The sequence below is a fragment of the Erinaceus europaeus genome, chromosome 12 (genome assembly GCF_950295315.1).
Source record: "Erinaceus europaeus chromosome 12, mEriEur2.1, whole genome shotgun sequence".
NCBI lineage: Eukaryota > Metazoa > Chordata > Mammalia > Eulipotyphla > Erinaceidae > Erinaceus > Erinaceus europaeus.
The window spans coordinates 88,106,119-88,130,192 of NC_080173.1; the positions used below are offsets into that span (position 1 = coordinate 88,106,119).

Below are 24,074 nucleotides of genomic sequence, written 5' to 3' on the forward strand. Positions count from 1 at the left end.
GGCTCCTTCCGAATATCTGCCCCCATCCCCTTTTCCTGAACGTGGTTAGATGGTGAGTCAATTCCCTCTCGCCAAAGGGGAAGAGGTTGTTCCCATGTCCAGTAATGTATAAAAAGGCTCTGAAGATTGCCTTTGGTGTGTTTGCTGGTTTATACCCTTGCACCCTTTTATATATATACATAAGTAAAACTTCTGCTTTGCTCCTGACTCTCTGGTGTCTCAGTCCTTGCTTTAAGTCATAGACAGAGTGCATTTTGCACTATTTCCCACAATGTCCTGGGCATGTGGAATGGGAATGGCCCCAGAGCATCTGGGCTGACCTCTAGGTGTGTGAGGGCCTCCAGTGCTTCATGGATAGAAGAGCCAGCAGATAAAGACAGGAAGAGCTTTATTTGCAGTGGGGCGGTGGGGGGTGGTGCGGTGGGGGGTGGTGCGGGACCCACTTGACCTCTCACCTTTAACCCTCCTCTGGAACACTGAGTTTCTCCTTCACCCCACATGCCACCACAGCAAAAAAGAATTCTGGGAAGAAGGTGCGGATATAAATGGCCATCTTGGGGATGGGGTTAGCTATGAAGACTTCCTGCTTCTTGCGTCTCACGGTGCTCATCACCTCCTCAGCCACCTGCGCGGGGTGCAGCCCGTAGGTCAGCTTCCTGAAAAAGACTGACAGTGGGGGTGGGGAGCACCAGGTAAGGTCTCAACAGAGGCGAACACTGAGAACCCTCCCTCCATGCCCAAAGACTGGGAAGAGTAGCGTTCTTTTAAATTTTTTTTATTTAAAATTTTTTAATTATATTTATTTATTTTCCCTTTTGTTGCCCTTTTTTTTATTGTTGCTGTTATTATTGATGTTGTCGCTGTTGGATAGGACAGAGAGAAATGGAGAAAAGAGAGGAAGACAGAGATGGGGAGAGAAAGATAGACACATGCAGATCTGCTTCACTGCCTGTGAAGTGACTCCCCTGCAGGTGGGGAGCCGGGGGTTCGAACTGGGATCCTTGCGCTGATCTTTGAGCTAAGCATTATGTGTGCTTAACTCGGTGCCATACCACCTGGCTCCAAGATATATGTATATTAAGTTACAACTTGATTTCTTTACCTTTTCAGAGAGTGCCTTCTTTATTTTGAGACTGAACTCACCTCTGGCATGTGTGTTGCTGAGGACTAAATCTAGGGTCTCATGCACGCCAGTTCTGTGCTCTGTCATGGACATATCTCCCCAGCCCCAAGAAGATCCTGAAACCTAACCCTGGTTCCTCAAGGTGGAAACTGAATCCAGGCTGTCACTTGACTAAGGTCACAGAGCCTGTGAGTGACCGAGCCCCGCTGGCGTTGGTCTGCTGTCATGAGTGAGGGTCTCTCTACCTGGTGCCTCAGGACTACAGTTCTGTGGCCCTCTCCCTGCTCATCCTCTTGTGTCCAGTGAAACCAGATTGTTCCAGAGCTTTCTCAGGAATTTGCCCTAGTTCTTGCCCTTCTGCCCTGGCTTCCCTTTGAAACTCACATTTCCAAATGGAGTTTTCCCACTTTCGTTGGCTTGGCTGACCGTGGTGTGACTGGATGAAGGTGGGGCTCACTGTGCTGACCACAACGTCATATTCCTCCACTTCAGCTCGGAGGCAGTCAAAGAAGCCGAGCACAGCGTGCTTGGATGCAGCGTCTGGAGGAGAAACAAGCAGAGTTGTGAACACAGAAGGACTGGCCCTTTTTCCTGGGGGAGTGATGGAGAGAGAGGCCTGCAGGCACATTCATACAAGCGTGGCTGGAAGGGGCCTCCAGTGTCTGCACTCTGCCCTTTGCTGGGTAAATAGTAGCAAGAGGCTGAGCTGGAAAGAAAACCAATTTAGCCACTTCTCTGTGTGACTTTGAGCCAATGGCCTCTCTGAGACTCAGCTTTCTTATCTTTAAAATGGAGATAATCTTGTCCTGGAGTTGGTGTAGTGGATGAGGCACTGGACTCTCAAGCAGGAGGTCCTGAGTTCAATCCCTGGCAGCACGTGTACCTGAGTGATATCTGGTTCTTATTCTCTCTCTCTCTTCTTTTTTTCTCATATATAAATAAAAATATTTTTAAAATGAGGATCTGATTTACATAAACTTGCCAAAAAAAAAATTCAAACAAAACAGAAGCAAGCAAACTGTAAGACTTATGGGAACTATGGTGGCTATCTTTGGGAGGGTAGGGATACAGAATTTTGGTGGTGGGTGTGGTGTGGTGTGGAACTATATATTATAATCTCTCAATTTTGTAACAAACTATGAATAACAAATAAAGTAAAACACAAAAGACAAAGAAACAAAAATATAATTTGAAAAAAAAAAGAATTATGGTTCATACTCCCAGAGGGGTAAATGCTAGGGGAAGATGACCAGAGGGCTCTGTAGTCCAATTCCATCAGGACCTGGAAAGAGAAGAAAGAAGACAAGAGGGGTGGGGGTGGGGGAAGGACACTCTGAAGTAGTAAGTGTGACTTAGAAAGAGAAGGTGGGGCCGTGGGCGGGGAATGGGCAAATACATATGAATATGGTTAAAGAAATAATAGTCAACCCATATCTATGATCTTGGGAGATTACAGATTGCAGTTTCCAATGGAGAGAATGAGGGACACAGAACTCTGGTGGTGGAATTATACTCCTATTACTTTATAATTCAGTAAATCAATTATTAAAGCGCTAATAAAAATTAAAAAAATAAAATGAAGATAATAGAACTTTTGCAAAATTGTTGTGACAACCATATGAGAAAACGTTACCAAACAGCTGACTCAAGCATGAATTCTTATTCCTTCCAGGAAGGATGATATCAGAGTGATTTCTCCAAGGTCCTGGGGACAGCTAATGTCTGTGACCTCTCACTTCCTGCCTGGTCCCGTCTTTTCTGGAGATCCTGTCCAAATGTATGATCTTACTCACCAAGTCCAATTCAAACAGTTGAATAAAACGCTGTTTTAGGAACCTCAGAAAGAATGAAGTAGATAGTCCTTAAAGTTTTGGGAAATTAGGTCACATCTTGGGGTATGGTGATTCCCAACTTCCCTTTTTAGGGTGCGGCTTTGTGGTCACTACCACCAGCTCGATATCCTGGTGAAAATGGGCATACAGGCTCTCCAGATACCATGAAGACCATCCACCTGGGTGTTGGGTTGTATCATGGGGGAGAGAGAAGATACCAGGAACTCGTGGCAGAGCGGGAACGCAAATCCTTATTCTCGTGGGTGCCCCAGAGTTGGATATGAGCACAGTGCTTTAGGCCACGTGGAGCTAGCAAAATGGCCGCCTCCCACTATGCCCACCAGCCCTTCTCCAGGTCTTCTCTGGGTCAGGATGCAGAAGAGAAAAAGAGCGAAACCAGAACAGCAGCGGGGATTTATAGGGTAAAAACCGGAAGTGGCAAGTTGGAAACGGAAATGGCTAGGAAAGGGGGTGGAGAGAGGCAAAAGGCATGCTGGGAAGGTGGAAGCATCCTTAGCAACTGTTGCTATGGTTTAGCAATATAAATTAGCAATACCCTGGAGGGATAACGTGGTGGGGATCTTTCAGGTGCAAAACAATGATTATATAAATAGACCATAGTGTCAGCAATGGAGCAGAATGGGGGGGGGGCTGGCTTTAAGGCCCAGCACCTGGGCCCTCAACTTAGCTAACCTGGATAACGCACTTTGCCATACACAAGATCTAGCTTCAAGCGTGGCTGCCATTGCACTGGAAGAAGCTTTGATGCTGTAGTCTGTTTCTTTCCCTTAATCTCTCTGTCTAGGAAAAGGTTAGCTTGGATGGGTAAGGCCTCAGTTACAGCAACAACCACCATAACAACACATGTCAAGTCATATCCATTTGCCCTATGCCAAGTGAACACAAATCATCATCTTTCTCATCTGCAAATGAAGATAGTGGGTTGGGCAATTTCTTGGGGTTGCTGTGAGTATGAACAGGTACCAGACCTGGGGAAACCCTTCCGTTGGTGATCAGCATGCTCGTGATCTTGCTAGTCTTCTGCAGAGACCTGGAGTGAAAATGACTGCAAGTGATTGACAAGGACACTTAAGGTGAGAAGCAGGTTGGGGGAACCTAGGTAAACAGGAATGCACCTGCACTGTCCACAGGCTACTGCACTGCTTGTTGCCAACTTGCTATCGCTATTGGGAAGGTGGGTCTTGTGGCACTGGGACATCTATTATTAAGGAACTTGGAATTCTTGATTTTATTTTTACTGCACTCACCTTTTCTTCCAATTGTGGTCTTTCTTGCCTATCTAGAGGAAAAGGCATTTGAGTGGGGGTTGTGTACCTACATCAGGAGTATGGCCTTTATCTGACATTGATCTCCTTTAGCTAGGGCCTATCCTGACCACAAGTTAGATGCTGACTTCAGGGTACAGGAACCTGTTTTAAAATTTTATTTTTATTTATTTATTTATTATTATTTTAAAGAATATTTATTTATTCCCTTTTGTTGCTCTTGTTTTAGTGTAGTTATTATTGTAGTTATTATTGGTGTTGTCGTTGTTGGATAGGACAGAGAGAAATGGAGAGAGGAGGGGAAGACAGAGAGGGGGAGAGAAAGAGAGAAAGAGAGACACCTGCAGACCTGCTTCACTGCCTGTGAAGAGATTCCCCTGCAGGTGGGGAGCCGGGGGCTCGAACCTGGATCCTTATGCAGGTCCTTGTGCTTTGTGCCGCGTGCACTTAACCCGCTGCACTACCACCCGACTCCCTATTTATTTTTATTTTTTCATTTTGTCTCCAGGGTTATTGCTGGGGTTGGGGTTCGATGCCTGCAATATAAATCCAGGGCTCCTGGCGAGCATCTTTTTTTCCATTGCTGTTGTTGCTGTTATTGCTGCTGCTGGTGTTGTAGGATAGAACAGAGAGAAATTGAGAGAGGAGGGGAAGACAGAGTGGGGAGAGAAAGATGGACACTTGCAGACCTGCTTCACCACTTGTGAAGCGACTCTCCTGCAGGTGGGGAGCTGGGGGTTTGACCTGGGATCCTTAGGGCTGGCTGGTCCTTGCACTTTGGGCTATGTACACCTGACCTGGTGTGCTACTCCCCAGCCCCCAAAACTTTTTTTTTTTTTTTAACATTTCAGCCTTTCCCATAGTGAACTTCATGCCATCTGTGCTGAGAACTTGTAACTGAAGTTTTAACACAATAACCAACACATCATCTCATCTATGAATGTCTTCCCATACATGTAGCCCCAGACACAGTATCTCTTGTCTTTATGAGACATATAATACACACCACACACACACACACACACACACACACACACACACACACACACACACACACACACACACACACACACTTTTCTTTTTGTCTTAGCAACTTACAAGCTGTCCGAAATGGAATTCCAATCTTCCCTTGGATGTTATTCACTAGTACAATCTGGCCTGTCCTCCTGGAGATCATGTTGGGAAGCAGAACTGGAAAGCCCAGGACAATGGATCATGGTTACACATCTGAGAACAAAAATCAGGCAAAAAAAACCAGACAGATTCCTCCCCCAGACCCCTTCCTCACACATGGCCCCTCTGCTCACCAGTAGAGAAACGCAGTTGGACCTAGTCATCATTTGGTGTTTTCTGCCACTGGATTCAGCTTGACTGGTGAATCGCTGTGTGATTTGAAATGACTGACTAATATATAAAAAGTGACACTAATTTTAATGATGAACAAGGTAATAATACCTTTTTCAATTCTCTTGCCTCCAGAGGGAAACATCATTTGGTTCCAATGTGTCTTAAACGCCTCTCTTGCTTGTGTAACTCTTAATGTAGCAAAGAGAGAAAAGACCTCAACCATGAGAATTCTGAATCCATCTTGATAGAACTGATTCCTTTTTTTTTTTTTAACTTATTGAGAAGGATTATAATTATATTAAGAATGAGGAAATTTGGGTGGGGGTAGATAGCATAATGGTTATGCAAAGAGACTCTCATCCCTGAGGCTCTAAAATCCCAGGTCAATTTCCACACCACCATAAGGCAGAACTGAGCAGTGCGCTGGAAAAAAAAAAAAAAAAAGGAAATAACAGTTGTACAGGTGGAATGGGGACAGGCAAAAAAAGAAGATTAAAAGATTTTTCATAATGGTCAAATTAATTTATCCTTTATATGGTAAATGCAAACAAACTGAGACTTCAAAACCAAAGTATGCCCAGGAAGAAAACTCTCTCTCAGGAGGCGGGCGGTAGCACAGTGGGTTAAGCGCACATGGCGCAAGGACCACAGTAAGGATCCTGGTTCGAGGCCCCGGCTCCCCACCAGCAGGGGAGTTGCTTCACAGGCAGTGAAGCAGGTCTGCGGGTATCTTTTTCTCCCCCTCTCTGTCTTCCTCTCCTTTCTCCATTTCTCTCTGTCCTATCCAACAGTGATGACATCAATAATAACAACAATAATAACTACAATAATAAAAAACAAGGGCAACAAAAAGGGAATAAATAAATATTAAAAAAAACTCTCTCCCTTTCTCTCTCTCCTGGCTTTTTCTGTTCCACCTTTTGCATTCTTCATATTAGTGTCAGTGAACAGATCACTGTAGAAGGTAACTGATGGCATACCTTGGCTGACTGCCACAGGGGCCAAGTTGGAAGTCACAGCTGTTTGCAGAGCCCCATTCAAGAAACTCTGGGTAGATACTTTTCTGCCACAAATGCTTCTCTTCCTTCATCTGTCATAGCACGCAGAATCTCACCACAAATAGAAAGTCTAGGTGTGGAGAAGATGGCTCCAAGGTCGTGATTTCTTATACTTCACTAGAGCATCCTACTCCCTGAATATGGGCATTCTCAAAGGATTATATTTCATCTCTTGGAGTTCTGTTTTGAGGTGTTTTTAATTACAACTCTTGGTTCTGTTCCATATCCTCTCTAGCCCGCCATTTGAACTTGGCTACGAGAAGTTGTCACTCAAGAGCCATCACCCTCCCCCTTAAAAGGAGCCCTCCTGCCGATTTCCTCATTTCTGCAATGAGATTGGCATCATACTGGGTCTCTCACAGTTTGGGAATGAACCTTCTCTCTCCTTTTCCGAGGATAGAACCTTTAACTTTGTCTAAGCATCATGGTTAGAAAGAGATCAACCATAAGGCTAATGTATCAAAATATGTGCAAAGGGTGAAGACTTGAGATGTAGAATGGGATTGGAGGGGAAGTCGTGGAGACTAGTAAGAAGAGAAAAATAAAGGGCAGGGCTCGGGTTGGGAGAGAGATTTTCTGCCTCCATGGCCCCTTAAAAAAAGGCTTACCTACTTATGAGAGATACAGAGACAAAGACAGAAACCGAGAGGGAGAAGGGAGGGGCCAGGCGGTAGTACATCTGGTTAGTACACACATTACAGTGCACAAGGATCCAGGTTCAAGCCCCTGTTCCCCACCTGCAGGGAGAGCTTCATGACTGGTGAAGCAGGGCTGCAGGTGTCTCTCTGTATCTTTACCTTCCTATCTCCCCCCTCAATTTCTATTTGTCTAAAACAAGTAAAAACAAACAAACAAACAAAGAGATAGAGAAAAAGAACAAAGCACTGCCCTTTCTATGGTACACAATGTCTGCAATCCAGCCCAGGACCCCATACATACCCAGTCAGATATTTCTACTCACTGAGCTAACTTCTCAGATATGATCACACAGACTCTTTTTCTTTCATCCACATTTAGGTCAGACTGTGACAGGTTTTTGTTTTTGTTTTTCTTCTGGGAGGGAGAGTTGTTTCTAGCCTCCCCTCAGAGTTGAATGACTACAGATTACATAACACCCCTTCTAGCCTCCAGTGAGCAAGAAATTCATGGGGAAGTCAAACTCACGAGACCTTTGGTTAATGTGATAGGCCCAAAGTAATTGGCATCCATGATCTTTTTGTCAAACTCCAGAGTAATCTTGTGAGCAGGCCCTTTCATCTTCATGCTCGCGTTGTTGATGAGGATGTCCACGCAGCCGTAACAATCCAGGACTTCTTTTGCCACGTCTTGAACACAGCTGATGTCTGAGAGATCCAAGAGCACCAACTTTGGGGTGAATGTCTGCTGAGCCAATGAGATAGTTAGGGCATGTGTGGGAACACTCCCTTCCCGGACCTTCAACTCTAGTTTTCTCTCCTCCTCTCTCTGTTTTTTCTCACTTGTAAAATAAATAAAAACAAATCTTAAAAGAAAAAAGAATGCATATTATTGATTCAGAGTCTCTAAATCATACTCTGATACACTAACTAGAAAAGTTCGGCTTGGAGGGGCCGGGCGGTAGCACACCAGGTTAAGCACACGTAGTATGAAGCACAAGGACCAACGCAAGGATCCTGGTTCAAGTCCCTGGCTCCCCACCTGCAGGAGGGTCATTTCACAAGTGGTGAAGCAGGTTTGTCTCTCTCCCTCTCTATCACCCCCTCCTCTCTCAACTTCTCTATACTATCCAATAAAAAGGAAAAAATGGCCACCAGGAATAGTTAGCACTTTTGCCAACTCAGTGCCAAGCTGGCACTGATCCACAGCAATAATCCTGGAGCCCCCCCCCAAAAAATGTTCAAGTTGATATTTTCCACAAAATTGACCTTCTGCTGTCTGAAAATCTCTACTTACTAGTCTCCTTAAAAATCACACTTTTGGGAGTCCGGTGGTAGCACAGAGTGTTAAAGCACACATGGCGCAAAGTGCAAGGACCAGTGGAAGGATCCCGGTTCAAACCCCCGGCTCCCCACCTGCAGGGGAGTCATTTCACAGGCGGTGAAGCGGGTCTGCAGGTGTCTGTCTTTCTCTCCCCCTCTCTGTCTTCCCCTCCTCTCTCCATTTCTCTCTGTCCTATCCAACAAAGATTAAAAATAAAATTCCTGAAGAGGGCTCAGGAGGTAATCCCCAAAGCAATTCTCTAGAAATGCTTCGAATACTGAAAGTGTATTGAAATACATCATCTTCTCCTTTATGACTGCTTGGAAGGAGACTGGATTACCCTGATTTCTTTAAAGGCAATACCATTCAAGATATTTTCCGACATGTCAGTCATAGTCATAGCCCATAGAAAATAAGTACTCTATCTTCTAGATCCTCTCTGAGCCCAATTTAAATATAATGGGGGAAGAAGGTGGAGAATGGATTTTTGGCACAACGAGTGGTCACAATATGGCAAACCTTTATGAGCGGTAGTCACGGCAGTGTTGAGGTCAGTGGGCTCACATTCCTTCAAAGTGATCACTGAATGCTGCTGTCTTTGGTGACTGAAGAGCAGCTCTTTCAGCATTACCGGTGAATGCTGAGGGTGTCCAGGAATTATCCACATCTACTGCGGAAGGACTTACCTTGCTAGGATCAGCCGCACTGGTTAAAGCATCACGCAGGCTCTCTAGTCTCTCCCAGTTTCTTCCACAGAGCACTAACCTTGCTCCACCTTTGTGGAACACCCGTGCACACTCTGTGGAGAAGAAAGAAAGGGATCAAGGTACACTGGGTGATGGGGCCAGTGATGGTGTGTCCATCCCTTAGGAATTCCAGACTCCAAGGATTTAAAAAAATGTCTTAGGACTACTCGTTCTGAGGAGTTTGTCTGGCCCAACCTTCTTTCTGGCTGGCAATCCCACCCTCCCTCCGCCCTCACCCCACCTTATTTCCAGTTTCACTAAGGTTGCCACCTCTCAAAGAGAGCTGACAGTGGAGAGACATAGTACCTCTGCTCTTGGGTAGGCCAGATTCTTGGGCAATTCTTCCTTGAATTGAACACAAATGGTTCAATTCACTAGGTATTTTAGGACCAAAGACCCAAGTATATCTCAGTCTAAAGGTTTTGGAAATAATCACCAGATTGTATAATTTTTGTTCAAATGTCAACAATTCCCCCTTCCCCATTATTTTCTCTGGGGATGGATTCACCAGTCAGTCTTTCTATTTTAAAGAAATCTGATTTATGCTTGTTATTTATTATTTTTTTTTGGATGAAGTCATCCAATAAAAGATTTTCTCAGCTGTGGAATTTTCTCAACTAGTGGTTGATAGACACAGTAGTAAAAGCAGTAAAATATAATAACAATAAGAGCTCACATATTCTGGGCATTTACGTTCTAGGGAGGATTGAAGAGATTTATATAACAGACTTAATTCTCTCAGTTATCCCATGAGGTGGCCTCTTGGGCAGGGTAACCTAGGAACAGAACCCAAGATATTAATTCAGGGGTACAGGATTTGTGGTCTGCAAAGAATATTTGTCAGGGAGTGGGGCCAGGCAGCGGCGCACCTGGTTAAGCATATACATTATAGCGCTCAAGGACCCAGGTTCAAGTCCCAGGTTTCCACCTGCAGGGGGAAGCAGGTGTCTCTCTTTTTTCTCTCCATCTCTACCTCTTCCTCCTCTCTTTGTTTCTCTCTGCCCTATCAAATAAAAAGAAAAAAAAAGAAAAATTTTTTGATTTCTTTATGAGAGAGAGAAAGAGAGGGAGAGAGAGAGAACCAGAGCACTACTTTTGGCACATGCAATACTGGGGGCTCAAACTTAGGACCCCATGGTTGCACATTTGTTGTTCTAACCATTGTACTACCTTCTGGGCAGCAGATCAGACTTTTTTTTTTTTTTTTTTGCCTCCAGGGTTATCACTGGGGCTCGGTGCTGGTGCTACAAATCCACTGCTCCTGGTGGCCATTTTTTTCCCCATTTTATTGGATAGGACAGAGAATAATTGAGAGAGTAGAAGGAGATAGAAAGGGACAGAGAAAGGTAGACACCTGCAGACCTGCTTCACCGCCTGTGAAGCGACTTCCTTGCAGGTGGGGAGCCGAGGGCTCAAACAAGGATCCTTGAGTGGGTCCTTGCACTTAGTGCTATTTGCTCTTCTTTTTAAATTAAAAAAAAATTAAATATTTATTTATTTTCCCTTTTGTTACCATTGTTTTTTTTAACTGTTGTTGTAGTTATTATTATTGTTATTGATGTCATCGTTGTTCTTTTTTTTTTTTTTTTTTTTTTTGCGTTATTGCCGGGGTTTGGTTCCTGCACCACAAATCCACTGCTCCTGGAGACCATTTTTTCCCCTTTTGTCACCCTTGTTGTTTTGTTATTGTTGTGGTTACCATTATTATTGTTGTTGTTGCTGTCGTTAGATAGGACAGAGATATGGAGAGAGGAGGGGAAGACAGAGAGGGGGAGAGAAAGACAGACACCTGCAGACCTGCTTCACCACCTGTGAAGTGACTCCTCTGCACGTGGGAAGCTGGGGGCTCGAACAGGGATCCTTACTCCAGTCCTTGCGCTTGGCGCCGTATGCGCTTAACCTGTTGCGCTACTGGTCGTCATTGTTCTTAACCAAGTGCACCACCACCTGGCTCCCAGACCAAACTCTTGACCTTGATTACCTTAGGAAAGGCAGCCAGGTATATTCTTCCCTGTCACACTTGTTCTCTCTTCTCTTGCCTTTCCCTGGGGGAGAAGGCAGGAGGCTTGGGCTTCAGAGGTGCCATCATGATGTCTGTACAGTCAACCAAGGGATGCACACCTCAGTAAGTCATTATTAGTGCCAAGTACTAGGGGTTTATTTATTTTCCTTAACAGCTTCACATAGCACAGCTCTCATCTCATGCCAGACATGGGGACACTTGCTTTTTACCCTTTTTAAGTAGCATGCAAATCGAGTCCTTCTTCCCGTGCTTTCTCAGATTGAACAGGCCATCTCTTGTGAGATGTTTCAGGTGCAAATGGCTGGGCTGGGAATACTGTCAAGTGGGGCTGAGTGAAAGGTATGAGTTCAATTTCAGAAAGGTGGAAAGGTGAATAACTAGCAGCTGGGTGGTACACCCAACTGAGCACACATATTACCAAGCATAGTGACTTAAGTTCTAAACTCTGGTCCCCACCTGTAAGGGGGGAAGAAGCTTCATGAGTGGTGAAGCAGGGCTACAGGTGTCTCTCTTTTTCTCTACCTTTCTATCTCCTTCCATCAATTTCTCTCTGTCCTATAAAATAAAAGAAAGACAAGAAAAGAAAAAAAAGGGAGGGGGAAAAATGGCTGCAGGAGTGGTTGATTGATCCTGTAGAAACCGAGCCCCAGTGATAACCCTGGTAACAATAGAAGGGGAAAAAAAAGTGAATGACTACATCTCAGAGGTGAGGTGATACAGGCTGGTGGTTGATGAAGGATTGTGACAGTCACTCCTGCTGAATCATGCTGGTTTGCAAGGGTTACCAGTCCTGACCTTGGGCTGTATGACGTCTCTAGGAAACAGCACTTTGCTGGGCTCCTTGATGCCACTGCTGGGTTTGGCATATTCAAGGGGACCAGAGTGTGAGCTGTGGGCTGTGTACAGCTTGTGTCTTCTGCTCAGGACCCCTCACTCTTGTCCTTTTGAGTAGTGTGAACCTGGAATTGCTGTGGTCAGCCGCTTATCCCAGCTAGACATTTATTTACAGTCACGCTCAGCTTCTCAGGTTACTTTTAAATACTTGGACTTTTTTTTTTTTTTTGCCTGCCTTGCATTTCTTTCCAGGGTGGGTCCATAAAATACAGTAAGAAAGAAATCTTGGGAGTTGGGTGGTAGTGCAGCAGGTGAAGGATCCCGGTTCGAGCCCCGGCTCCCCACCTGCAGGGGAGTCGCTTCACAGGCGGTGAAGCAGGTCTGCAGGTGTCTGTCTTTCTCTCCTCCTCTCTGTCTTCTCCTCCTCTCTCTATTTCTCTCTGTCCTATCCAACAATGACGACATCAATAACAAGGATAATAATAACCACAACAATAAAACAAGGGCAACAAAAGGGAATACATAAATAAATATTTTAAAAAGTTAAAAAAAAAAAAAGAAAGAAATCTTACAGCAGTCCTGACAGAGATTAGGCTACATTCCTCTGAACAGGCCATTTGTGTTTCTGGGCCACCTGATCTGTGCAACACAGGACTAATGAAGGAGACTTTATAAAAGTCATACCTAAGACCACTAAGACAGCTATGCTTCTCTCAGTAATAGACAGGACAATAGTTCTTTTTGCCCCCCTTTTAAAAATTTTATTTATAAAAAGGAAACATTGACAAAACCATAGGATAAGAGAGGTACAACTCTACATAATTCCCACCACCAGAACTCCGTATCCTGTCCCCTCCCTTGATGGCCTTCCCACTCCCTAAGCCTCTGGGAGTATGGACCCAAGGTCATTGTGGGATGCAGAAGGTGGAAGGTCTGGCTTCCCTGACAAGACCATAAGTCAGCAAAGCTGTAGAAGAACTGGACTGTCCCCTCTACCCATCAGAGCTAAGTGACACCTGTGAGTACCCACCAGCCACCAGAGACACATTCTCTTCAAGAAGCAGGCATCATTCACCCAAAATGGGCCATAAAACACCCCAACAAGTTTAAAGTAATTGAAACCATGCAGGATAGCTCCTCAGAGTGAAGTCTAGTAGGAAATCATTAAGACAAGTGTAGGATTCAGATGTATCCAAGTGGGTCCCTTCTCTCATCAAATGACCACTTTTTAGAGACTATTGATTAAGCATTCTCTGAGTTTTACTACACTCAGCCAAGCCTTGAGTTACATGTCTGGGACACTGGGGTGACCAAGACACAGGCTCTGCCTCAGGGCAGCTTCAGTGTGCTTTATAAGGTTGTTTACTAGGACGCCATGTTTGTTTGTTTTTATTCCCACCAGGGTTATCGTTGGGACTCAGTACCTGCACTATAAATCCAGTGTTCCTGGCGGCCAATTTTTCCTTAATTGTTTATTTTTTTAGTTTATTTTATTTGCCTCCAGGGTTACCACTGGGGCTCTTTGCCTACACTATGAATCCACTGCTTCTGTGACCATTTTTTTTTTGAATTTTTGTATAGGACAAAGAGAAATTGAGAGGAGAGGGAGAGAGAATGATAGACACCTGCAGACCAGCTTCACTGCTCATGGAGAAATCCCCCTGCAGATGGGGAACCGGGGGCTTTAACTGTGATCCTTGAGCGGGTCCTTACACTTGGTACTATGTATGTGCGCTCAACCCGTGTGCCACCACCTGACCCCCTCCACACACACCTTCTTGTTTCATTTGAAAGGACAGAGAGAAAATGAGAGGGGAGAGGAGATAGAAAGGGAGAGAGAAAGAGAGACACCTGTAGATCTGCTTCACTGCTTGTGAAGCGTCCTCACTGCAGGTGGGGTCTGAGGGCTGGGGATGGAGTCCTTGTGTGGGTAATTGCACTAACACTACGTGCACTTAACCGGGTACACCATCACCCAGCAACCCCATCTGTAGACTAATTTTTGTGAGTCGGTACTCCGGAGATTTTAGATGCCTCTCAATACTCCGGTAAGGGAGCCGCGGTCTCAGAAAGAGACGACACTGGCTAAGGACAGACTGTAGGGAGGGAGCCCAGCCTGTACCCCAGGCCCTGCTCACATGCTTTCCTGCCACCACGGGCTTCTAGGGGCAGGAATGCGCTTACCTTTGCCCAGGCCTGAGATGGCATCAGTGATCACCACCACTTTGTTCTGCACGGCTGACTTGGACCACAGTCTGGACACCTCCTGGTAGATGAAGAGCAGGCCGCTGATTGCCAAAAGCAGCAGGGGCAGCATGAGCATGGCTGTGACTCCCATCTTGTTCTGGGAGGTAACGATGAGAAGGAAGCAGTTTGGAGAAGAGACCTTGGTCAGGATAGTAGGGCTGGGGGAGACCCTTGGCTGTGGGGTGCAGTCACTGGTGCACTGAGCCTGGGGTGTTCTCTTCAAGGGGCTGAATTCGGTGCAAGCTCCCAGAGAGCTGCTTCTGAGCCAAACTCCCTGGGAGTGTGCTAATCCCCAGATATCCAGCAAATAGAAAGTTACTCACAATGCTTCTCAGACCATCAGAATCCAAGGAGCCTGCCCTTCTAAACGCTGATTAATGAAAGTTAATGAAAACGGATCTGCATTCTGAGAAGGAAATCCCGGTGTTAAGGCCACTTGCTTGGACCCTAACGGCTATTTATAGTGCCAGTGCACTCGTGGGCTTTTCAAGGTAAATATAGTGTCTGTTCTGATATTCAAGGACACATGCTGGGTGGGTCGGATTTCAGAGTTCTTGCCAGGACATTTGAAGCTTACTTGGTTTGCCTGGATATTAGAGGTCTTCTCTGAAGTTTGGGGCTGGGCATTATAGATTAGGCTCCCTGATTTAAGTATGCACTTTTTTTTTTTGGTCTCCTGGGTTATTGCTGGGGCTTGGTGCCTACACTATGAATCCACTGTTCCCGGTGGCCATTTAAAAAAAGATTTCATTAGTGATTTAACATGTATTTTTAAATATTTTTAAAATTTATTTTTAGATTTTATTTACTCAGGAGAAAGACAGGAGGAAAGAGAGAAAGAACCAGACTCTGGTACATGTGCTGCTAGGGACTGAACTCAATATCTTATGCTTGAGAGTCCAAAGCTTTATCTGCTGCACACCCCCCCAACCACATGATTTCATATTGATTTACAAAATTACATGTCAACAGGGTTATAGTTCCTCATCATTCCCACCACCAGAGGTCTTCAGTCTCCCCACTACAAGCCACCACATTTCCCCTAAGGGTGTAGACATGGGCCAACCACCGTCTCTACAACTATCTGCCTACATTTATATATAACTGCCCCCTTTTTCTTCCAGATCCCTTCCTCTCTTCCCCTCTAAGCCACTCATGACACCATTACTACCTCCATATGTCCCTTTTCTTTTCCTCCTCTCTGCCTGGATGCTGAAAGAGCAGGAGTTCAGAGCTCTCTTATCTTCTTCCATCACTTCTGCTTCACTGGGAGCATGGATTAAGGTTGTTTTTGGGGTACAGAAGCTAGGAGTTCTGGCTTCTGTAATTGCTTCTCCACTGGACTTGGGCAAGAACAGGTCGATCCATACCCCCAGCCTGTTTCTCCTCCCTTTCTTTCTTTCTTTCTTTCTTTCTTTCTTTCTTTCTTTCTTTCTTCCTTCCTTCCTTCCTTCCTTCCTTCCTTTCTCCCTCCCACCCCCCTCTCCCTCTCCCCCCCTCCATTCCTTCCTTCCTTTCTTTCTTTCTTTCTTTCTTCCTTTCACCAGAACACTAATCAGCTCTGATTTATGGTGGTTCAGGGAATTGAACCTAGTATTTCAGACCCTCAGCCTGTTTCTATTTTTCCCTAGTGGGGCAGAGCTCTGGGTGTCTGCCCAGAGAAGTCAGGGTGGACTCATGGTAGCTTCTGCAACTTGGTATCTGGAAGGATAGGACAGAGAGAAATTGAGAGGGGAGGGAAAGATAGAGATAGGGAGAGAAAGATAGACACCTGCAGACCAGCTTAACCACTTGTGAAGCATTCGCCCCTCTGCAGATGGGGAGCCAGGGGCTCCTTGTGCGAGTCCCTTGCACTTCATACTATGAATATTTAACCCAGTGTGCAACCACCTGGCCCCCCATCTTTTTTTAAAAGAATTTTTAAAAGAATTAAAAAAAATAAAGATTTTTTTTTCTTGCCATGCAGGTGTTTTGTTTTTTTTTAATCTTTATTTATTGGATAGAGAAAACCAGAAATTAAGAAAGGAGAGGGGGTGATAGAGAGGGAGAAACAAAGACACTTGCAACACTGCTTTACCACTTGCAAAGCTTTCCCCTGGCAGGTGGGGACCAGGGGCTTGAACCTGGATCCTTGTGCACTGTAACATGTGCGCTTAACCAGGTGCACCACCACCCGGCCCTTAGCATGCACATCCTTGTCCTAACTTTCTGTAATGATTGTATCAGTTAGCTTCCAGGCAACTTAGACCAACATGAAGAGAGAAAGATGCTCTCTGGTCTTCTCTTTCTTTTCTTTTTCTTTTTGCCTCCAGGGTTATTGTTGGGGCTCAGTGACTATATTACAAATTAACTGCTCCTGGAGGCCACTTTTCCCATTTCTGTTGTCCTTGCTGTTGTGATTGTTGCCATTGCTGTTGCTGCTGTTGGATAGGTCAGAGAGAAATCAAGCGAGGAAGGGAAGACAGAGAGCAGGAGAGAAAGACACCTGCAGACCTGCTTCACCGCCTGTGAGGTGACCCCCCTGCAGGTAGGGAGCCGGGGGCTGGAACTGGGATCCTTACTATGGTCCTTGAGGTTTGTGCCATGTGTGTTTAATCCACTGGGCTACCACCTGGCCCCCTTGGTCTTATCTTTCTGACTGGGGATATGAACCACATGGAAAAGAAGTCTACTGCAGAATGAACTGCTGGGAGGTGTGACATGAACTACTGCAAAGAGCAGGGTTTGGTGAGAGAATATTTCTCAGTAATTCCTCTTTTTTGATCCTTAATTTTCTCATCTGTAGGGTGGGCATATTGTCTTGCAAAATTGTTGGGAGTACCAAAAAAAAAAAAGATATTGCATATTAACGTAGTTCACAGGATGCATTGGATCGACCTTCTCGTGGTGCGTCCTGTGAGTACCCATTCATTGGGGAAACTGACAATCCTTCCTAGCCGACTGAATCCACATGGATCCCAGTCACTTTCAAAGCCAGCAACAAGCAGCTCCTGACAGCTTTCAACCTGACGCTGTTGACTGGCTACGGAAGAAGGGCAAACGCTAGAAGAACGTAGTTCACAGAAGAGACTATTGATGCCCTCAGTAACCAAGGATACTAATAATTTCCCCTAAATGTCAAGTATTTTGATAAACCATTCACCTCCACTGCACACAAGCTCTTAGATCTTCAGGACATTAGTTTTCATGTTGCCTAAACCGTTTAACCACGGAGCATTATTTGAGACTATTCTAAAGACTAGTAAGTATCTCCAGATTTTATCCTAATGTTTCCAGAAAATGACTTCGAGCTGTCCGCAGAGTCACTCACTGGTTCTTCTTAAATTTATTTATTTTATTGGATAGAGACAGAGAGAAATTGAGAGGGGAGGGGGAGATAGAGGAGAGAGAGACAGAGAGACATCTGCAGCCCTGCTTCACCACTTGTGAAGCTTCCCCCCTCCCCCCCCGCAGGTGGGAACCAGGGGCTTGAACCCAGGTCTTTGAGTACTATAATCTATGTGCTTAACTAGATGGACCACCACTTGGCCCCTTTCATTGGTTCTTTATTTTTAAATGGCTATTTGTTTTTTTGTCTGGCTATGATGAACTAGACAGTGTTCTAAGTGTGAGGAACACAGCAATGAATGAAATAAAAGACAGTTCCTGCCTAGGCAGAGTTTTATCAACTCTTAATTATAGAGACACAGAGGTGAAATAGCCAAAGAAATAATTGTCTAGCATGTTGGAAGGACAGCCTGTAAGAGAAACACAAAGATTAGGGAGATAGTTAATGTCCAAGCAGGAAAAAAAAAATCTGTTGGGAGATTCAAATAAGATTTTTTTTTAAAAGGGTGGGGATAGATAGCATAATGGTTATACAAAGAGACTCATACAAAGAGGATCTGAAGTCCCAAGTTCAATCCTCCATACCACTATAAGCCAGAGCTGAGCAGTGCTTTGGTTAAAAAAAAATAGGGGGGCGCTGGGCAGTAGGGATCCCGGTTCTAGCCCTCGGCCCCCCACCAGCAGGAGGGTTGCTTCACAAGCAGTGAAGCAGGTCTGCAGGTGTCTTTCTCTCCTCCTCTCTGTCTTCCCCTCCTCTCTCCACTTCTCTCTGTCTTATCCAAAACAACAACATCAATGACAAAAATAATAATAGCCATAGCAACAATAAAATAACAAGGGCAACAGAAGGGGGAAAAATAGCTTCCAGGAGTAGTAGATTTGTGGTGCAGGCACCAAGTTCCAGCAATAACCCTGTAGGCAAAAAAAAAAAAAAAAAGATTCTTAAAATAAAAGTACCACTTATAGGACCAGAGAAGGTTGAAGGAAACACACAAGACTGGTGAGACATCCACAACTGGAAGCTGAGGTGAGGACTGGGCCACTCAGCAGATTCTGTAGTTGTGGACTCACAGTTAACTGCTGACAATTCTTCTTCTTCTAGCGTTTGCCCTTCTTCCGTAGCCAGTCAACAGCGTCAGGTTGAAAGCTGTCAGGAGCTGCTTGTTGCTGGCTTTGAAAGTGACTGGGAACCATGTGGGTTCAGTCGGCTAGGAAGGATCGTCAGTTTCCCCAATGAATGGGTACTCACAGGACGCACCACGAGAAGGTCGATCCAATGCATCCACTGCTGACAATAAAGGACAACGACAGGAATAACTATTCTAACGGCTCTCTTGCCAGTCTCTTATGTCACAGTCACTTTGAGTAACCTTGGGGACCCGAGTAACAAGAGCTCCTGACCTAGTTATTAATCTCTGGTGGGCCTGCTTACAGGTCCAAAATATCTTCATTCTCACCACAAGAATGTTCACATACTCATTCTGAAGATTTTCTTATCACCAAATATTATTTTCCATACTCTCGGACCAGTCAGCCAAGTCATGAGCTAACTGCCAACGTCTCCATGTAGACATGCAACACAGGTCATGTTTCCTTTTTAAAAAAGTGGACAACAGATTGTGTTCAAAGTTGTGTGCACACAAGGCCTTTCTGTCCCTGCTATATCTATTAGAAGCACCCTAATGGGAATGTCCACTTCTGTTGAGGCAACTGCACCAAACAGCCTCTGCAAGTCAGCTCCATCTCTTCCCTGTAACAGAAGGCAAAGGCAGGCAGCCAGCACAGGACATATCAAGGAAATTTTGCTGAGATGTCTTTGTGTCTTACTAATGTGCTGGGGGTCCAGTGTCTTGTCTCTCTAAGCCCTAGCAGCTGGGGAGTCAGATGCTTCATTGAAGAGTCTGGGAGTGTTACAGCTCTTTTAGAATATGTCTAGCAGGTCTTCTGGTTTCTACCAGAAAGCACTACCCCCCAAAAAAAAAAAAAGAAAGAAAGAAAGAAAGAAAGGAAGAAAAACCTCGCAAAAGACTAGTTGAATGACGTGTCAATTTCTATCATGGAAGGGGTGGGGAGAAGGCTCTACTTTTAATTATTTTAGTTAATGAATTATTATTTTTAATTATATTTATTTATTGGGTAGAGATAACCAGAAATCAAGAGAGAAGGGTGTGGGAGTAAGAGAGAGAGACACACAGAGAGAGAGATAGACAGACAGAGACTAGCAACACTACTTCACTGCTTGCAAAGCTTTCCCCCTACAGGTAGAGACTGGGGTTTTGAAGCAGAGTCCTTGCACATTATAACATGTGCGGTCAGCCAGGAGCGCCACCACCCAGCCCTGAGGCTCTACTTTTATGGAGGGTGAATGGTGAAAATATGATATTTAAATGATACCTGAAGGAACTGATGAGAATATATTGGGGGAGGGCAGAAGTACTAGGCAAAAGGATTAAAATCTTTGAGACAGTGAGGTTTTTTCTAGGAGTACAAGAGACTAGACCAGTGCCCTGGAGTGGGCTGATGGGAGTGGAGTGTATAACCAAAGAGGTTACAAAAGTATTTGAAAGGTATTTGAGGGATGGGGCTACATAGCATAATGTTATGCAGAGAAACTCTCATGCCTGAAGCTCCAAAGTCCCAGGTTCAATCCCCCACCAGAGCTGATTAGTGTTTTGATAAACAAAGAATACAAACAAACAAACAAAACCTCAGACAAACAAAAAAAAAAGAAAGGAAGGAAGGAAGGAAGAAAGAAAGAAAGGTAACTGAGGACTTACATACCTTGTAGCACATCGTTAGAACTTTGGCTTTTACTCTAGGCAAGATGAAGCAAGAAAAGGTGCAACTATTGAGTTCTCAGTTATGACTGTACCTCTGTGACACGCGACACCCACAATGCTTTCTGAGCAAAAAGTGTTTGCATGAACACACATACCTAGTCCCAGTGGGAGACTTAACTCAGCTCATTCTGGACTTCAAAGAAATTCCTTCCAGCATAGACATCCTGGTTATGATTCATCAAGAAGAGGAATGGTAAGAACACAGTTGCAAGGTCAGTTCTGTGAAAACAATCAGCAGAATAGGTTTAGAGGTGAATTCACACACCTAGAACAATTGTTGGCTTGCTGTAGTAAGGTCACTGCTTCTGTATCTCTTCCTCCATTGACATCTTCCTTATTCTTCCTTAGCTACTATGAGTCAGATGCCATCCTTCATTGGAAGCCTCTCCTTGTAAGTATCAGCAAACACAGGCTTCTGACATACAACATTCCATGTTTCCTGAGCTGGGAGAGGAAAGTCATGGGTGGGGGGTGGTGGAACATGGGGAGGGGGAAGGACACATTAGTTGCTTCTGAGGTTGTCTTTGTGATTCAGAACAATTGGAATCACAACTGGGTTTGGTGTTAATCTGCTGTTGACAAGTGTTCAAACACTAGCTTGATTTCTTACATATTCACAGCAGTGCTTTGTGCATGGCAGAGACCAGTTCTTTCATAGTGTTTCCAGTACAAGCTTCACCACTTCATCCTCACAACCCTTAAAATATGGATTGACTTGCCAGCACTCTTGTCCAGCTGAGAAGCAATTACAGAAGCCAGACCTCCTACCTTCGGCATCACAAAAAGAATTTTGTCCATACTCCCAGAGGGAAAGAAATGTTAGGGAAGATGACTGGAGGGCTCTGAACCCAGTTCCAGCAGGACCCAGAAAGAGAAGAGGAAAAAAAAGAAAAAACATTCTGAAGTAGTGGTAGGTGTAGGTGTGACTTAAAATGAAAGAGAAGGCAGGATTATAGGGAAAAATATAGATAGATAGATAGATAGATAGATGATAGATAGATAGATAGAAAAATAATAGTCATCCCATATCTGTGACCTTGGGAGAACCACTGCAGTTTCTCAAGGAGGGAATGGGGACACAGAACTCTGGTGGTGGGAGTGGTGTGCAATTCTACCCTTGTTATTTTTAAAATCATTAATAAAAATAAAATTTAAAATGTGTGCATATGTTTTTAGAAAGTGTTCATTTGGCAGAATGCACACACACACACACACACACACACACACACACACACACACACACCCCACCCATTGCCTGAAACCATTTTGATCAGCTACTTATATTTTTGTGGTCCCTGTAGGCTCTACAAATATAGTCCACATATATAGGCTAGGTGTGTAGTCAGCTACACGCCACAGGTTTGTAATTACACACTATGACTCTTGTCTAATGACACAGTTCTCAGAAAGAATACCCATAGTTAAGTGACAGGCTTGTATAGGTATATGTGCTGCCTATTTGCCAGCCATTGTTCTAACTATGTGGAAAACAGAGAGCAATTTTGCTGTAGAGAAATAATTTAGAATCAGGAAGAAGGGAACAGCTCTATAAAGAGATGACTTCAATATACCGAGGAGCTGAATTTCATCCAGGGCTGTCTGATAGCAAAGGCAGATAGAAATGGCCTGGGTTTGAATCCTTGTACCATGTGGAAATACCACAGCACTGGGGAAAGCTCCTGGTGCCTCTCTTCTCTCTTACATATAATAAGAAGGACTGAAAAGTCAGCCTGTGTGTAGTGGAACCCTATATGGTTCCAATCTGCCAAAAAAGAAAAAAAAAGTAAACAAAATGAAGTGAATCTGAGCTAGAACATACTAAGGGTTATTAGAGTCTGACAACATACTAAGAGTTATCAGAATTTGGTAGAATTTTCCTTGATATTATTGTCTAATAATCTGGGCCTCAATAACATGTTAGGGAAAAGTATGAGATCAATTACATCTTGTAAATTACACGTTGTAGCTGAATAGACATAGTGGAAAACATGGGGAAACCGCTGACTCAAACAAGACTTGCATGTTTATTTTTAGAAGCAAAAGTGCCTGGCAGTCTAAATACAACTGTTCAAACATTTGTTTCACTTAGCTGTGATAAGATTTTTTTTTTTGTACATATGTTGCCAAACATCTTTATGTTGGGTATACCTAGACATTAAATAGTATTCATCTGAATGACATTTTTTCCTATGTTTTCCTTTTTTTAAAAAAAATTTTTTTTACTTATAAAAAGGAAACATTGACTAAACCATAAGATAAGAGGGGTACAACTCCACACAGTTCTTACCACCAGAATTCTGTATCCTATCCCCTCCCCTGATAGCTTTCCTATTCTTTAACCCTCTGGGAGTATGGACCCAAGGTCATTGTGGGATGCAGAAGGTTGAAGGTCTGGCTTCTGTAGTTTCTTCCCCACTGAACATGGGTGTTGACAGGTCAATCCATACTCCCAGCTTGTCTTTCTCTTTCCCTAGTGGGGAAGGGCTCTGGGGAAGCGGAACCCAGGACACATTGGTGGGGTTGTCTGTCTGGTCGGCATCATGCTAGCATCTGGAACCCAGTGACTGAAAAGAGAGTTAACATACCAAGCCAAATAAATTGTTGACCAATCATGGACCTAAAGGCTGGAATAGTGCAGATGAAGAGTTGGGGGTGGGGTGTCTCTGTTTTGTAGACAGCTAGTAGGCATATTTTAGTTATCTTCCAAAAGGTCTGTGGCTATACTAGTGTTTTGTTTTTGTTTTGTTTTTTTTTTGTCTGAGTCTGAAATCTGATATGCAGGTGGATCCTAATTATTGTCTGGGGAGGTGATGTCATGGCTGGCAGTCTTTTTTCTTTTTTCTTACTAGAGCACTGCTCTGCTCAGGTTTATGGTGGTATGGAGGGATTGAACCTGGAATTTTGGAGCCTCAGGCATGAGAGTCTCTTTGCATAACCATTATGCTATCTACACCCCACCTTGATAAGATGTCTTTTCATTATATTGTTCTAAAAAAAAAAACAAAACAAAAACAGAAACCCTAATTTGATTATTCTTCCAAACTGATTTACTACAAGTTGAAACTAGGAAATGTCAAAGAATACATATTTTTCCAAATATTACAAAATTTATTTAAAAATAATTTCTTTAATTAAGATAAAAAAGAAAGCCTGTTTTCAATCATGTTCTCAGTTTGTGTGTTGATTAGAAAAAGCTTCTCAGCTTTTTTCTTTTTCTTTGTTTTTTTTTTTTTGCTTCCAGGGTTATTGCTGGACCTCAGTGCCTGCACCATGAATTCTCTGCTCCTGGAGGCCTTTTTTTTTTCCCTTTTGTTGCCCTTATTGTTTTATTGTTGTTGTGGTTATTATTGTTGTTGTTATTGATGTCATCATTGTTGGATAAGACAGAGCGAATGGAGAGAGGAGGGGAAGACAGAGATGGGGAGAGAAAGACAGACACTTGCAGACCTGCT

General features: G+C 44.1%; 1 protein-coding gene, 1 long non-coding RNA gene and 1 other non-coding gene across 4 annotated transcripts; 2 read left to right on the forward strand and 1 right to left on the reverse strand.

Moving 5' to 3' along the window:
- Positions 1-372: 372 nt before the first annotated feature.
- Positions 373-14,906, reverse strand: DHRS7C (dehydrogenase/reductase 7C). Of its 2 annotated transcripts, XM_060204425.1 has the most exons (7): positions 14,779-14,906; positions 14,393-14,546; positions 9,292-9,404; positions 7,816-8,026; positions 5,340-5,432; positions 1,508-1,663; positions 373-666 (listed from the first exon to the last, which is right to left on the reverse strand). In XM_060204425.1, exons 2-7 carry the CDS (start codon positions 14,544-14,546, stop codon positions 458-460), a joined length of 936 nt encoding a protein of 311 aa, XP_060060408.1. In that variant the 5' UTR covers positions 14,779-14,906; the 3' UTR covers positions 373-457. The 2 variants fall into 2 exon arrangements, with proteins under 2 accessions (XP_060060408.1, XP_007522704.1); XM_007522642.2 differs by having other exon boundaries at positions 14,393-14,877.
- On the forward strand, positions 14,816-21,554 carry LOC132542062 (uncharacterized). Its single transcript, XR_009553208.1, has 3 exons — positions 14,816-14,946; positions 20,971-21,013; positions 21,243-21,554. It is a non-coding gene; the product is annotated as an uncharacterized LOC132542062 (long non-coding RNA).
- Positions 19,688-19,749, forward strand: LOC132542279 (U7 small nuclear RNA). Its single transcript, XR_009553376.1, has one exon. It is a non-coding gene; the product is annotated as a U7 small nuclear RNA (small nuclear RNA).
- Positions 21,555-24,074: the final 2,520 nt, after the last annotated feature.